This window comes from Scardinius erythrophthalmus (genome assembly GCF_964197995.2).
Source record: "Scardinius erythrophthalmus genome assembly, chromosome: 1".
NCBI lineage: Eukaryota > Metazoa > Chordata > Actinopteri > Cypriniformes > Leuciscidae > Scardinius > Scardinius erythrophthalmus.
This window is the reverse complement of record NC_138221.1, coordinates 9,184,591-9,198,479: the sequence shown is the minus strand read 5'-3', so window position 1 is coordinate 9,198,479 and position 13,889 is coordinate 9,184,591. Positions and strand designations below refer to the sequence as shown.

At 38.4% G+C, this 13,889-nt stretch overlaps 2 protein-coding genes across 2 annotated transcripts in view; both read right to left on the bottom strand.

The window, feature by feature from the left end:
• LOC308700561 (CD276 antigen homolog) overlaps nt 1-13,889 on the bottom strand; it is a 1,553,888-nt gene that overhangs the window by 133,485 nt on the left and 1,406,514 nt on the right. The gene's annotated exons all lie outside the window — the stretch shown is intronic.
• The window catches only part of LOC308693402 (uncharacterized protein), a 34,030-nt gene continuing 28,890 nt past the window's right edge, over nt 8,750-13,889 (bottom strand). Inside the window, exons 5-10 of the mRNA XM_081370289.1 lie at nt 13,156-13,479; nt 12,716-13,066; nt 12,323-12,409; nt 10,686-10,733; nt 10,460-10,540; nt 8,750-10,348 (exon numbers count right to left, since the gene is read on the bottom strand). Coding sequence (XP_081226415.1) covers nt 10,293-10,348; nt 10,460-10,540; nt 10,686-10,733; nt 12,323-12,409; nt 12,716-13,066; nt 13,156-13,479 — 947 coding nt within the window. The 3' untranslated portion in view covers nt 8,750-10,292. The remainder of the gene's footprint in view (nt 10,349-10,459; nt 10,541-10,685; nt 10,734-12,322; nt 12,410-12,715; nt 13,067-13,155; nt 13,480-13,889) is intronic.

Here is a 13,889-nt window from a genome sequence, read left to right as displayed (position 1 = left end):
AAAACGATCTAAATGAAATGATAGATGGATAGATAGACCCTGACTTTTTGTTAATGACAGCTTAATCATATAAACACACACACACTATTATATATATGTCAATATCAATATATAAATTGAACACAAAGCTTTAAAACACTAAAAATGAAAACAAGCTTGAGTATTTGAAAATTTATTTATTGACAAAAAGTTCTTTTCTTTTTTTTTACTCAAGCCAATTTTTTTCATAAATACACACTACAAAATTCTACACTGAATTGCGTGTCACTCATTAAAAATGTCAATCTCATTCTTCATTTGGAAGTGAAACACTAAAGACCCTTTAATATGAAAAACAGGAAGGAAGAAATGGTATACTCAAGATTAAGAATGGGACATACACGATTGATTGCAACACTGAAGCTGGTAGGAAAAGGAAATGGTTTATGCACAGAATGTTAAACACATGAAGATGTGAAACATGTTTTATTTAGATGTAGGAGATACAGTGAGCAGAGAGAAAGATGGCATGAAATGGACGATAACATTGAGGATATTTTTTATTATTTTATTATAGATTTAGTTTGGCCCCTTTTGACTGAATAGCTGAAAGATTGCAGCAACACTTTACACACTCCTGTACAGTAGGTGGTGGTACGCAACAAATGAACAATGCAATCTGCCAAGAAACTAAAAGAAGGTGGTTCACTTTTGTTAGTGGTTGTAACCATATATATCATATAAAGGCTAGATGTCTTAAGGCGGAGTCACTTCTGGCATTACCGGCGGCCATCTTACCACAGGGCTCTGTGAATTAAGGTGAGTGATCAGCACACACACAAATCCTCTTATCTCGCTGAAATCTTGACGGATTTACAAACGGTTTTGTTTCTTACAAACGTCATTAACGTGGCTATAATTCTTTCATTTGGAAGTCAATTGTTATAATTATTCATATGTATGCAGTGTCATAGCTACATCTCTGACGTTTATAACTAACCAAACCGTTTGAAAATCGATAGAAAATTGAGCAAGTTATGGTTATTTAAAAGTACATGCACCATGTTACAAGTGAGCGAGCACCCTGTGGTAAGATGGCCGCCGTGTGCGGACGTCGACCTCCATTGGCCAGCAGCGCGGACGAGACATCTAGCCTTTATATGATATCTATGGTTGTAACCATAGACAGTAAAAGAAATGGACACAGCGACCCCATTGGAACTCAATTGAGACAAGTGAAGCCCATTTTTAGCGATTTTTAGCACTTCCGTTTCTGACGCGCAGACTCAAACCGAGCAAAGCGGACCACGTGAGCAACCCGTCTGTCTTCTAGTAGCTGTGCCAAGAGAAATCTAAATCATTCCCTTCCGAATCTTGCAGAGACGGAGAGTGTGAGTAGGAGGTGTCCATGAGCTTGGAGCAGAAGCAACTTTTGTTAGGTATTCTGATTAATTATATTGTCATTTTGCCTCCACGTCCCCCCGATTGCCCGCGAGCTTCTCCTCCCGTCCATACGGTAATTCTCTACTGTGCGACAGAGAGTCGCGTGGTTATGACGCAATCGTTAGCCTACTTTTACAAAAACTGCTTCTACGGGGCCATAACATAAGCTACAAGGTAATGGAGCCTTTTATACATTGTCGTGTTTCTTTAGAAAATAAATAATGGACAAATGGAGTCTTTAAACTCCTCAGATGTAAAGTTATTCGCTGTCAAAGTGACGCCAAAATGAATGGGAGTCAATGGGATGCTAACAGCAGGTGAAGTTCTGCTACAAGATGGTGGCACGCGGCCGGCTTCAACTTCCGGTCGACTTCCTTGCCGCCTGGTTGTAACCATGACTCCGCCTTAAGACATCTAGCCTTTATATGATATCTATGGTTGTAACCATAGATATCATATAAAGGTTAGATGTCTTGAAGCCTAGGTTGCAGGTTAGAGTACCCATTGAGCCAATGTATAGAAAAATAATGTAGGAACTAGATTTAAATATAAACATACTTATAAACGCTATTTAGGCTTCTGGAGTCGTTTTTGTGAGGAAAATTTGACTTCTGCATTTGAAAACCGCTGAACCGGAAGTGACGTAACATGAGGGAGAGTGGTCAAAGTAAACAATAGGAATGCAATGGATCGCAATGACAGCTCGGAAAGCTGGGGGAATTGCAGCCTAAATGTTTACTCGTATGATATATATATAATTCATATAATTGATATATATGATGATATCATATAATTTTGAGCCTGATATGAAGCCAAGTGAGCAGGACAGGCCAGAGTTAGACAGAACAACGGTGAGTTGTGGTGTGAGGAGAACAGGGCGAGAGAACAGTGTTAGCTTATAGATGTATTCACGTTAGCCGACGATATGTAGCCTATAACACTTTGCTCAGATCACAATACTGTACAGATTATTATCATCATGTATCAGGCAATAGCAAAGCTAGTACTTAGACCCTTACCTGCATGTGTTGTGTGTGTCAGCCATTAGGAGACAGTTTCCAGAGGAAGGGGGACTTTATAAAGGCTTTGAATTAACTCATTTGGTGACGAATAATAAAATAAATGATCACAATCACAACTGTCTTACTGTATAAAAACTTTATATGTAGAAACAGCCAACACAAACATTAAAGTCGGTTTGTACAGATTGAAAATGAATTATAGAACATAATATTTATAACAATTAAATAATATTGATAATAATAATAATATTAAGTGTCGGCTGCAGACTAATAACAAACACATAAATGCATTACATTACAAGTTTATGTAGGATATGTTAATGAATTAAATTAAGACAAGGCACATTTTGTAAAACAGATGTACAATAACCAAGATAGCAAGGTGACATTGATTAAATGTTGAAATTCCATCAGAATCATCATTTTGGGTGAGGTTGAAAATTCAATGCTAAATAATATTGGATCAATGTTGAAAAATCAATGCTAAAATAATATTGAAACAATGTTGAAAATTCAATGTTAAAATAATATTGAATCAATGTTGATAATTCAATGTTTTTCAGTGTTGAAAAGACAAACATTGAATCTGTAGGTGCGTTCCATTCGACCGTAAGTGGACTGCGAAGTGGACTTCACAGGGTATTCTGCCATGTTAAGTGAGATTCCAATCCGAAGGGAGCGAACATGTTCAGTTCGAAGGGCACTGCGCACGGCATAGGGAATAAGGGAACATCGATACATCACTTCACAGGAAGTGGAGGGGGATGATCACCCAACTGTCATTGCACGCACCACGTCATCACCAGTAACGGTCATAACTAACGATGGAGGAGTTTACGTATGTGTGTAATGATTCAAACATTTCACCATTGTTATACAAATGACAGTATTTTTAACGGTTATTGTTGTGAATATTACATATACTATTTTTGATGATTAGAATTTACCTAAGTGAATGCAGCCAGCTTAGCTAGTTTGTGAAGTAAAGGGATATTTTAAATGTGATAGTAAATAAAAATTAAAATATGAATGTAGTCCTATATTTATGTTATATCATTATCTGCGCGACCTCGTCGTTGACTTTCTTTGATGACGTTTGCAGGGCATTCCAAATGAGCGGTTATTGTCAGTGAAGTCTACCTCACTGATATACCGTGCTCAGGGAGTAGGGAGCAGTGAACACTGCGTAGGGACCCTGTCGAATGGAACGCACCTAATGTTGATTTTTGGTCAGCTTAAATTTCTCCACTGGTTGCCTAGACAATCCTAACATTGGTTGCCAACAGCCAATCAGATCAAAGCGCTGCATAACGGTCAACAGATTTCAAGCGCGAAACAGACAGACAGACGAAGCATTCGGGCAACGACAGTGATTTTTAGAGGTAAGTTAATCTTAATTCTCTAATCTTTTCTTTCTCATTTTTATTTATCTATATTTCTTACAACTTGTTTGCTTTTCCTGGGTGAGTCGGAATTAACTGCTATGTTAAATGTATTAGTAACATGAACACAAACCAACGGCCGGGATTTTCTCTATTAATATATTGAATTTCAATTTGTCTTTTACCAAATGTCATCGTGGGTAAAACCAACAGTGGGTAAATTGTTCATTTTCATTCTAGGGCAAACTAACCCGTTAAAAAAGGCGCAAAGAAGCGGGAGTTCTTTGGGCACGATGGGTAATATAATTTTTGTATTCAAATAATAGCAAGCTATTTATTTATTTATTCATTTATATCTGAGTTCTGATTTCTGTTCTGGTTCTTTTGTTTTATGGTTACCGGTACTCAGCTATGTTGCTCTTATTTTTGTTTTATTTTATAATCCATGTTATATCTTGTTTTATTTTTTTATGCATGCTACATTGTTTAATGTTGTTCTTCTGTAAAGCATTTTGGTCTGTTCTAAATGTGCTAAATAAAATTGAATTTGAAATATTTATCAGAGTAATGTTTCATTCTTTCTTACCGTAGTACTGCGCTGTTTTTGTCTTTGTCACCACGAAATGCCATTTTTATTCTGAATGTGATATTTCCTGTTCAGTTTTGGGGGCATAAATACATTTACTAGTAAACTGAAGGATGTAGTTTACTTTGAATGACATTTTGATTAATAAACTGGTACATGGTCTCTGTCTGAAAGGAGTCATTTAAAAATTCAAGCACAGTACAAGCATGATAAACTAGCATAGAATCCTGCTGTACATAAAGCAAGATTGATTTGATATTGTTTCTATGTTGATTCAATGTTAAATAAGTGATTTAATTATGGTTGAAATAATATTGATTTTATGACCATATTGATTGAATAACATTATTTCAGGATGCAAACCTGATGAAAAATCAATGTTAAATTTCAACATTGATTCAATGATCTTTTGGTTAATACATTAACATTGATTCAATGTAGATTCAATGTTGGTCTGCTATCTGGGGTGTAAGTGTTGATGTAGTTCTTACATAATTTATGAACAAACAACAGTATGATCAACAAATGCAACCTTATTCACATAAACTAATAGATTTGTCCTAATCCTACGAGTTCATAGGCAAGGCTCATGTAGGCATATATAATCAAAATAAAATAAAATTATTGTGGAATGGTGAAGTGCTTGTGAACTGGGAAACGAAGCTTCGGACGTCACAGATCACTTGGTTATGGCAAAACGAATCAAGCTTCACCGATACACTGCTTCAATGTGAGATGTTTTGTGTTTTTGATACAAGCTTCGAAGCCTCGGTGCCGAACGTCACATCACTATGTCACGGGTGACAAAAACGCTCAGCGAGCGGAACCCTCTTGACGAGTCACGAGTTTCCCGAGGAAACGATTTGTGTGCGACACATCCCACTCCGGTTCCGGGTGTGGCAGAAACATTGCCCGGCCTGATTAACGCTAATGCACTGCAGGTGCGAGAGAGAGAGGAGCGGCGTCCACACAGGCTTCCTGCTTCACAAGTCAAAGATAAAAGGGCCATTCAGAGAAGTTTCTGGGCGCAGTTGGTTTTCTCGGAGCAGTTTTGGACACAAGCTTGTTCGTGGAAGTTGTCTGGGTGTGAAGGTCTCCTGTTGAAGTCTCCAGGGAAAAGGTTTCCTGTTGAAGTTGCCCGCATTGGGAGTTATAATCGGCTGTGGGGAAGCCTCGTTGGGGTGAAAGACGCCCATTGAAGTCTGCTGGACTGATTTATGATTGGATCTGCGCTGTGAAGGGAGAGAGAAAGATAAGTGAATTGATTTCATCTTACAAACATTCGAAAAGCTTGAAGAGGATTCAGTGAATATAAATCTGACTGTTGGGGAAGCTGTGTGTTTCAGAGTGTGCTGAAGAGGAATTGAGGATTGAATATCCCCCACGGGAGTGTAACGAATGGATTGAGGCCTCTGATCAGCCCTATCGTGTGAGTGAATTGCAGTGCTTTTGCCTTATTGATACACATTGATTCATTGCTGTGGATTTGAAGTGAACACGAGTGTGGTGTGCTTTTGCTGAGAAGCGGCCCCAACCCCTGCTTACACGTTTGTTAAAAGTTATGATACCTGCTCTCCATTAGAAGCCCTGTGAGTGTACAGCTACGCTGGTGAAATACTATTAACCTCTTCTCTGCCTGAGCCCTGTGAGTGTACAGTCAGAGATGAAGGCTATAATACTAATGTTGTCCAATAGAGGGAGACACAGGATAACACATCCTTTAAGATATCAGTTTAAAGACTGAAAATTGCTCAATAAATTGACTTGTAAAAATTTGCATGTATGTTCATTATCGTTTCATAAAGTTTAATAAAGCCCAATATAATAAGTTTGCAAAAACTGTGATCTCTAAAATACTTGTAGACTATTAATTGATCTTAATTTTAATGATATTGACAACATATTGTCAAGTTGCCATGACTGAATCAATGTCCAATCGAAGAAGAGACACTATATTATTTGTCTATTTTAATATAGTATCCTACATATAATAAAATTATGATTTTTTTTTTTTCGGGTGGATCATCAAGACTATTGGTCCTCCTAATTGTCAATCATTCTGGTGATATGTTTACGTAAGGCCGTCGTACGTGCTCGTCCCTAGGTAGTTTTCGCTTTCTGCGCATGCACACTTTCAGGTGTATATGTGTGGTGAGCAATCATTGAAGCTCGCCGTTCTCACCGGATTTTTTCAAAATGTCTGAGGGTGGCAAGAGAAAAAGTGTTTACGAATTGTATGACAAGAATAGAAAGGCCTCTAAAGAAAGAAAGAAGACCAGAGTGTTTTTGGGAGATTGTTTCACACAGGTTGGGCTTCCCACTGATGCCTCAGTCGCAAAGTTTCTACTCGACAGGTAAAGTTTGGCATGCTATTTGGAGAAATCCATTTAAAATCATTGCTTGTAAAAGTTAATGTAAGCTATGATTAGCGATGCTAGCCCTGACACAAGTCACGCACTGCGCAGACACGGTAAACATCTCAATTTGTCTAAAGTAGCCTTATGACCAAATGGTAAAAGGTATCAGGCTGAAATGTTCTAAAACCGTGTGTTTGATCATTTTTGATAATTCCAATGTGTTCACCGTAGTATTTATTACACAAATGCAACAAGCTACTTCTCCATTGCAGATCATGTCTTGAGTCCTCACTCAATCGATCAGTATAATAAGTAAATAAAACACGGAAGGGCATTTGACATTTTGTCTTGCATGAATGTTTGAGTTTATAATTTGCAACATAATTGTGCCACCAAACGTGACTAGCCAAATTTGGATGCCCTTCCAAACAATCTACTTTGATGCATATCTGTGCATTAAAATATAAAAGATGTTTTATGCTTGTACTTTGTTAGAACAAACAACTAAAAAGTGCAAATCTTCTTTTGGAAAAGTAGGCTTGTATGAGCCATGCCAACAGCAACTTGTGCACGAGGAGAACTAGGCTCATGCAAGCTCTCTCGTGCACACGTTTAATAGGCGTTCCCTCTCGGGAGCAGGTAGAGTGTTGCGCATGTGCGTTTTTTCAAAAAGTGGAGAGGGTGGTTCTTTTCAAAAATTCGGGAAAATCCTCCACTATACCTTTAAGGACTCATATTGTATTTGAAAAGAGACATGTCCATTGTATAACTATATTAGAACTATATAGAGCCCGTGCAGCAGGGCAACTGGGTGACCGTGAGGCACGGGACAAAACACCGCTCTTCTGTCATGGAGAAAGATTGCGTACAGAAAGTCCTTAAAAGCTGCTAGACCTGCTTATAACCCTCTTAGAAGAAAATAAACAAAACCCTAGGTATTTATTTGAAACAGTGGCTAAACTAACGAAAAATAAATCTTCAAGCCCAGAAGTTTCCAAGCAGCACAGCAGTAATGACTTTATGAACTTCTTTACTTACAAGATTGATAATATTAGAGAGAAAATTATAATCATGCAACCGTCTACTACAGTATCACATCAGGGAGTGCATTGTAAGAGGAATAATAAACTCGTTAAATCATCTAAATCGACAAAATGTATGTTAGACCCTGTACCTACTAAGCTACTGAAAGAGAAGCTTCCAGAAGTCATAGATCCTTTTCTTAATATCATTAAGGGTGTACTCACCTGTCTTGTTTGGTTCGATTGAATTGAACTCAATTCGTTTCGCCCCTTGGTGCGGATCTTTTGGGCAGGTGTGAATACAGCAATCGCACTCGAGTGCGGACCGAACAACCTTTCCCGGCTGAAGAGGTAGTCTTGGTCCGGATCCAAACAAACTCTGGTATGGTTCATTTAAAGTGTGAACATGACCCGACCCAATTGCAGAAAGCACTACATTTTTTTTGACAGGGTCAGATTTTTTCTATGTAATTTGGGGTGATGAAATGCCTATACATTAGGGGTGCAACGGATCGCAGTTGATCCGTGATCCGTACAGACCAGCTGGCCCATGGTTCGGTACGCATGTGATTCGCAAATTAACTGCTGAATTTAACCATCATAGAGTGAAAGTTTACAATTTGGACATGTTTTGTCTTGCCAATTTACATATTCAAACAATTTTAAACGCAGAAGAAGAGGCGAAGATCGAGACTCACACCCGAGGCACGCTTATATAGAGAGAGAGAGGGAGAGGGAGAGAGAAAGGCGGGTTTCAGATAGCGCTCGAACACCGAAATAGATTCCTCTTTTGTGTTTCCTAAAGCTGATTTATCTAATGGCTTGGATCATTATTAATCAGCACAGCCTGTATATCATTATAACACAAGACAACGTGGACAGAGCATTAAACATGAAGTGAAAACGGATTGTGAGTTACCAAACCAGGCACTATGAAAAACAAATGATTCTGATTTTTGACACAGACTGTGTTTTTGCAAACAGCTGTTAAACATGAAGAATGCCTATTTTCCACATTCCCGACTGGAGGACTCGGGATGACAGACAAAGAAAAGTTTGCTGTGAAAAGTGTATCTAACAGGTCAAGACGACTCTGGTTTCAGTCTTCTAGTGTCCGACTGTTGAAGATATATACATTTCAGGAGTAGCCTTTCAGTAACAAACCAATTTTCTCTGCAGAGACTTTAAGAAATGACTGAAACGCTTCTTTTACATCAACACTTGACCCATTAATGTCAATGTCAAGTTTTTTTTCTATAGCACTATTAACAACTCAGAGTTGACCAAAGTGCTTTACAATCCCATAAATAGCACCATTTATACAGGAAACAAAACACACAAACAATAAAAGAGCTTTTGCAGTCTCTACACTACATTAAAAGAAAAAGAAGTTTTTAACTTGGATTTAAAATCAGAGAGTGTCTGAGCAGTTCTAATACACAGTGGGAGACTATTCCACAGTTTGGGGGCAACAACAGAGAAAGCCCGATCCCCTCTCATTTTAGTCTTGCCCTAGGAACAGTCAACAGCCTGTGTTCTGAAGATCTGAGAGATCTCGATGGCTTATGAATGGACAAAAGACTTGACAAGTAAGCAGGCGCCAATCTGTTTAGGGATTTGAAAACCAATAAGAGGATTTTAAAATCAATTCTATAAGGAACAGGAAGCCAATGGAGAGACATTAAACTAGGAGTAATATGATCACGCTTACGTACACCCAACAAAAGTCTAGCTGCAGAGTTTTGCACCATTTGAAGTCGGGAGATCGATCTTTGGTTTATTCCCACATAGAGATAATTACAGTAATCAAGTCGGGTAGAGACAAATGCATGGATTACCTTTTCGCAGTCTTTACGGGAGAGCCAGGGCTTTACTTTTGCCACAACTCTTAGATGGTAGAAGCTAGATTTTACAACCGAGTTTATCTGCTTATCAAATTTAAGGGAGCCATCAAATAGAACTCCTAAGTTTTTAACACACGGTTTTTGAAAACAAGACAGCTGCTCCAAGTTAGAATGTGGAGCATCATACCTATCGGAGGGACTAAACACAACAACCTCTGTTTTGGATTAATTTATATGTAAAAAAATGTTGTGACGTCCAGCATTTTATATCAGTTAGGCAGTCAAATAAAGGTTGTAATGTATTTGAATCCTTCAGTTTCATTGGCAGATAAATTTGAGTGTCATCTGCAAAGCAGTGGAAAGAAACACCATGTTTCCTAAAGATGGTGCCCAACGGAAGCATGTATAGAGAAAAAAGAATAGGAGCTAGAATAGATCCCTGCGGAACACCAAAATTTAGAGGGGCTGCAGCAGAAGAAAATTCTCCAAGACAAACTGAAAAGCTTCTGTTCGACAGAAACGAATTGAACCATTTTAGAGCATTTCCCTTGATCCCTCCACAATGTTCAAGACGGGACATAAGGACAATGAACAATCCTCTGTAAGTTTTTGCTATTGTAAATATTGCTGCAGATTGGCACTAAACTCATCAGTATTTTATTGTAATATTGTCGGCATCTCTATTTCCTCTGCGTGCATCGAGTCCTTCCTCCCTGCAAAATAAAAGCATTGACTGACCTCTCGTATGTGTTTTTATCATGATTGCAGATTGTTCCAGATCAGATGAGTGTGAATCATCAGATTGTGTGCGGCTCAAAACTCACCAGCTCTTCTTGCACAGATGATCTGAAGAAGAATCACAGTAGGAGCAGCAAACACTGCCATCTCAACAATAGTCACAATCACTGCAGGAAACATGAGAGGAAGAAGAGAAACTGTACATGACTGAAGTCAAGGGTATTCAACTATCAACAGTTATTGATGAAGCTTTTACAGACTGACTGATAGTTTAATGTTATAAAGCTGTCAGTATAAATGAACGTGTCGTACCTCTGTATAATAATCCAGCAGTCACACTGACTTCAGTTTCTCCTGGATCTGTGGATCACGTCTGTTAGTTCAGTTCAACACATAATGCCACATATACACAACATCATCATCACATAATACTCGAGCTTCACACAGGATTTTCATTTTAGCGGGGCTCAGCTCCCAATGAGTGTATGATTTAAAACGGGGCAACTCAACTGACAAGCTGCAAAAACTCTGTCTCACTGTTGTTTTCACGGCTTTCAGGCAAGTTTATTCCCTATAGTTACACAAATAATACACACAACTGTTCCTGACACTTTCTTACATGTAATTGATACGCTTCTGTTGATTATTTTGTTTACAGAAATGGTTTAGTGTCTTCGAAAAAGTCCGTTAGCATCTTAGCCGTTAGGCTAGCTATTCCCACATAGCAACATTGTGACGTCCCTGATCCGGCCCACGTCTGGCACATGTGGAAGATGATCTGGCCCACATGCAGCGTGGAATGACGGCACTTGGGCGGACCGCTCCTGTTTGCCAGAACTGGGCCACAAGCAGGCCATAGCAATGCCACATGTCAGCCAAGAGCAAAGAAATAAACCAGAACTGGACCTTATCTGAGCCACAAAACCTGTGTATATTAAATATGGAGTCACCTCAGCCTTAATAAGCCTGTTAACAAGCAGAATCAATGAATGAAAGAAGAGAACAGAAAAAGAGACGAGCAGAAACACAAGAACTACAACTGACTTCAGACACAGCCTTAGATGAAAACAACTGAAGATAAAAGAAGACATTAAATCTGTGAAGATTTCAAACTGCATGAGGGCCAGATCATCTTTCTACATGTGCCAGATGTGGGCCGAAACAATGTTGCTTTTTTTTTCTTTTCTGATTTTCTTCCCAAAAAGAGTACATACATTTAGAGCGTAGTATAAGAAGGTGAATTGAGCATTAGAGTAAAAAATAAGTGAAGTCGGCCATTTTCTCTTCAGTTTCATCTGAGCTGTTGAGGTGAACGGCAGGACAAACTTTCACCGGTCAGACAGAAACAAAATGTAGGCAGAGATAACTATTTTTCTTTAAGGTCAAATATATATAGTTTTTAAAAAGATATTTGAATCAGTTTATTTCATATTGTGGTCATAAGACACCCAGACTTGATGAATAACTGAAGTTTTATATGTTAAACTTGTTGCCGAGCATTACGAGTGTACGGCTTATTTTGTGTTTCTCTCTTTTTTGTATATTTGTTTTGTTTACTTTTACATGTATGTTTTTTGATAATTTTGTGAGTGTATGAGCAGTATTTTATGTCTGTTTGGTGTTTTTCATGGATCTACAGTGAATGCGCTGCATGGATGAGCTCAACATATCGTCTTCATGTGACGCTTTCTGGGAGAATCGAGTGAAAGAACCGGAGTGTTATATGAACACACTACTCTCACTGTTTATACTAAACATGTCCTAGAATATGCATAAGTACGCTAATTGGGACACACCACAAAAGTCCATGAAATGAAACTAAAACAACAACTCAATGTGACAATCATACTGTAGAATATGACAGTCATATTTTGATGAGTTAACACTGAAGATAACTCTAGCATTATGCACTGAAAAGCACTGATGTGAGAAAGACAGTGATGATGTACCTTTAGAAACGTGTGTGTTTATAGTTGAGGGATCCTGAGAGTGTGTGATGTGGACTGGATTCACTGCTGTCGTTGAATCAGCTTGAGCTGTGAAGATGAATGTTAGTTCAGATCATTAATACTGTACAATATGACCATCATATTTTAACTTTGATCATCACATTACATAAAAAGTTAATATTTTTGTTGTCAAGTTTCAATTCCTTTATTATTTCCAGCATCACGTTTTGGACTGTTACTTCACTGCAGTTCACTAGTTTGAAGCAATGCTTTGAGTTACTCTTCTGTGAGAGTCAAAGAAGCTTTTGTTCCCTCAGTTTGTTCTGGTTCAGTGATACTGATAGACCTTAGTGTTACTGACATTATGAGGGTCTTCTAACACTGTTTTCTCACCTGAATACTTGACAGTGTATCTGACTGAGGTCTCGACTTGATTTCTGTGAGTAAGCTGACATCTCCACTCTCTGTTGTCATCTTCATTCAGGAGTGTTGTAGTCAGAGTGATGATGAAACAGTGATATTGATCTGATGATGATAATATCTGATATCTGGAGTCTGTCTTCAGATCAACACCAGTCTGATTCACCCACAACAGCTCAAATCCCTCTGAATTGACCAGATTATCACAGGAGAGTTTAGCATATGAAAACAACTGACAGGAGAGAGTCACAGAGCGGCCTGGACTGATCTCAGTCTGTGAGGATGAAGATGATGATGATGATGATGATGATGGAGACACTGAAACTGAACACAAGACACAAATCACAGACTCTTCAATCATCATCTGAGTTTAAAGGGAGAATTTTAAATTGACCACATAATCATAAACTTACCATGAAGAACATGCAGATAAACACGTGCATCAGGTCCTTGTTTCTGTCCATTCACATATTGTCTGCAGGTGTATAATCCATGATCATCTTCTTCTGTGACGTTCTTGATGTTCAGAGAGCAGTCAGACTCCAGACTCAGTCTCTCATGTCTCTCTGTGTCTTTATTCTTTATCCCTAATTTAATCAGATCAACTATTACTATATGTCTGAATCTGTTAGAGTAGTTCCATGTAGTTGATTTGCAGTCAGAAAGAGCATTATTACAGGACAGACGCACATTTTCACCAGAACTGATGAACACATGATCCTCCACTCCACTGATACCTGAAACACAGTATATCTCAGTGATCAGTATGTTATATGTTAATAAATGAAATCATAAAACATACCAGCATTAAAAGCAGAAAACTAAAATACACACTATAATACACCTGAAAGGCGCTGCCCCTTTTGCTGGCGACTCGGCCACCTGTCTGCAGTGTGTTTGTTCATCGTGTTTTATGTGTTTTATGTATTTTTAAAGAACTTTTTAAATTATTGGATGCTTAATTTTAAACTGGACTGAATTTGGATGACGTTACTATGGCGATATTAAATATTCGCAAGTTGTTTTGCCTTCTCTGGCTATGGGGAATAGTGTTTTGGAGAGTTACTCAAACACTGGGCCCGCAGGATGGAAGTGAACCCGGGCTAGGACTGTCCTTCATCATCTATAGCCGGCTGGAGCTCTTGGG